The sequence below is a fragment of the Chrysochloris asiatica genome, unplaced genomic scaffold (assembly GCF_000296735.1).
Source record: "Chrysochloris asiatica unplaced genomic scaffold, ChrAsi1.0 scaffold00008, whole genome shotgun sequence".
NCBI lineage: Eukaryota > Metazoa > Chordata > Mammalia > Afrosoricida > Chrysochloridae > Chrysochloris > Chrysochloris asiatica.
Window position 1 is genome coordinate 30,619,955 of NW_006408526.1, and position 1,496 is coordinate 30,621,450.

A 1,496-nucleotide genomic window follows, 5' to 3' on the forward strand; every position below is an offset into this window, starting at 1 on the left:
GGCTCAGCAAAGAACACTAGGAGAAAGGGGTGGCAAAGAGTGGGCTCCAGGGACCACCACAGTGGGGCTCAGTCCAGAGGGGATCAGATTGAGAAGAAAGGAAGGAGCGGGGATGTCCTGTGCCTTCCCCTGCTACTTACAATCTTGAATGTATCGGTGTTGTTGTAGGACCACCAGAAGCGAAGGTTCTCGAAGCCAAAGCAGCTGGAAAAGGTGCAGGGCAGCAGGATCTCAGTGCCATTGACAGCGTAGATGGTGGCGGCCTTTCCCACAGACACCTCCAGCGACAGAGACACGGGGAGCAGGAAGAGACCTGTGTAAAGGGCCCCACCCTTAATAAAACCCCACCACAACTCCAGACTGGAGCTCTGGAAGGGAATGTGGGGTGGCCTGGAGGTCTCTGTAAACCTCGTGTTAACTTTAGGAACTGGTTCTAGTACTCAAAATTGATCCTTGCCTAGCCCCCTCAGGACAAGTCTCCATGTCTCCCCCTTCTCATTGGCTGTTTGAGTTCTGAATGACCACCAGGGGTCACCCCAACCCAATAAAACAAGTATTTTGCAGTCTTGCTGGGAACACGCACCTCCTCCCACCCCGCAATCCTGCTGATATAGTCCCTGGAGGTGGTTTCCCTGTGCCTACTCAAGACGTGCTGGACCGGGTCCCTTCTACTCGCACTGGGAATTCCCCTAGGATGGTTCACGAACTCCTCATTCAACTTTTTGTTTCTTAGGCAGGGGAGGTGGGGAAGGATAATCCGTGAGGTGACAGAAAAGTAGCAGGCGCAGCCGCAGACACTGCCAGAGGCCTCTCATCAAGGAGCGTTGGAGGCTCACGACCCTGTCCAGAGGTGAGCGTTGGAGGCTCACGACCCTGTCCAGAGGTGAGAAGAGGAGAAAGCGACCCTATTGGGCTGCATCCTGCTCCGCAGTAAGGGTTCAGAAGAAAGGCAGAACACTCTGGGATGGAATAAATGAGTGATGAACTTGCAGTGGGTCTTGGAATTTGGCAGCCAGGGCGGAGCGAATGAAGCAATCATGGGAGAGAAAGTCAGAGGGCGGAAGACCCACGAGGGAGGCAGAGTCCAGACTAACCAGAATTCACGCATTCGGGTTTGGGAGTAGGGTGGGGCAACCCTTCCTGAACCCTAGCCTGCCCCCCAACCTCCATCCATCCCCTGCAGTCCCATTCCACTGACTTGTCTGGGGAACATTCCCAGAGAGCACCGCTGCTTCTTTTCCACGCCCTTCCACCGCCATCCCTCAGCTGTGTCCACTCACAGCAACCTCCTGAGTCCTTGTAAGGAGGCCTGGACCTCCTTAAGGAAACCCACGCACATATCAAGGTCATTGAGGGGTGGGAGGAATTGGACGCCTACCTCTCCTAGCCCCTGGATGAAACGGGCACGGAGAAGGCTTGGGGAGAGGTGGGGGCAGGGGGTATCACACTGAGTGAGGACTCAGAGGAAGGCCCTGAATAATAAGGACCCTTTCCTG

The 1,496-nt window shown here is 55.3% G+C and overlaps 1 protein-coding gene across 1 annotated transcript in view; it reads right to left on the reverse strand.

Moving 5' to 3' along the window:
* SCN4B (sodium channel, voltage-gated, type IV, beta subunit) overlaps positions 1-1,259 on the reverse strand; it is a 14,530-nt gene extending 13,271 nt beyond the window's left edge. The window contains exons 1-2 of the mRNA XM_006833985.1: positions 1,199-1,259; positions 141-313 (exon numbers count right to left, since the gene is read on the reverse strand). Coding sequence (XP_006834048.1) covers positions 141-313; positions 1,199-1,259 — 234 coding nt within the window. The remainder of the gene's footprint in view (positions 1-140; positions 314-1,198) is intronic.
* Between the last annotated feature and the right edge of the window lie 237 nt (positions 1,260-1,496).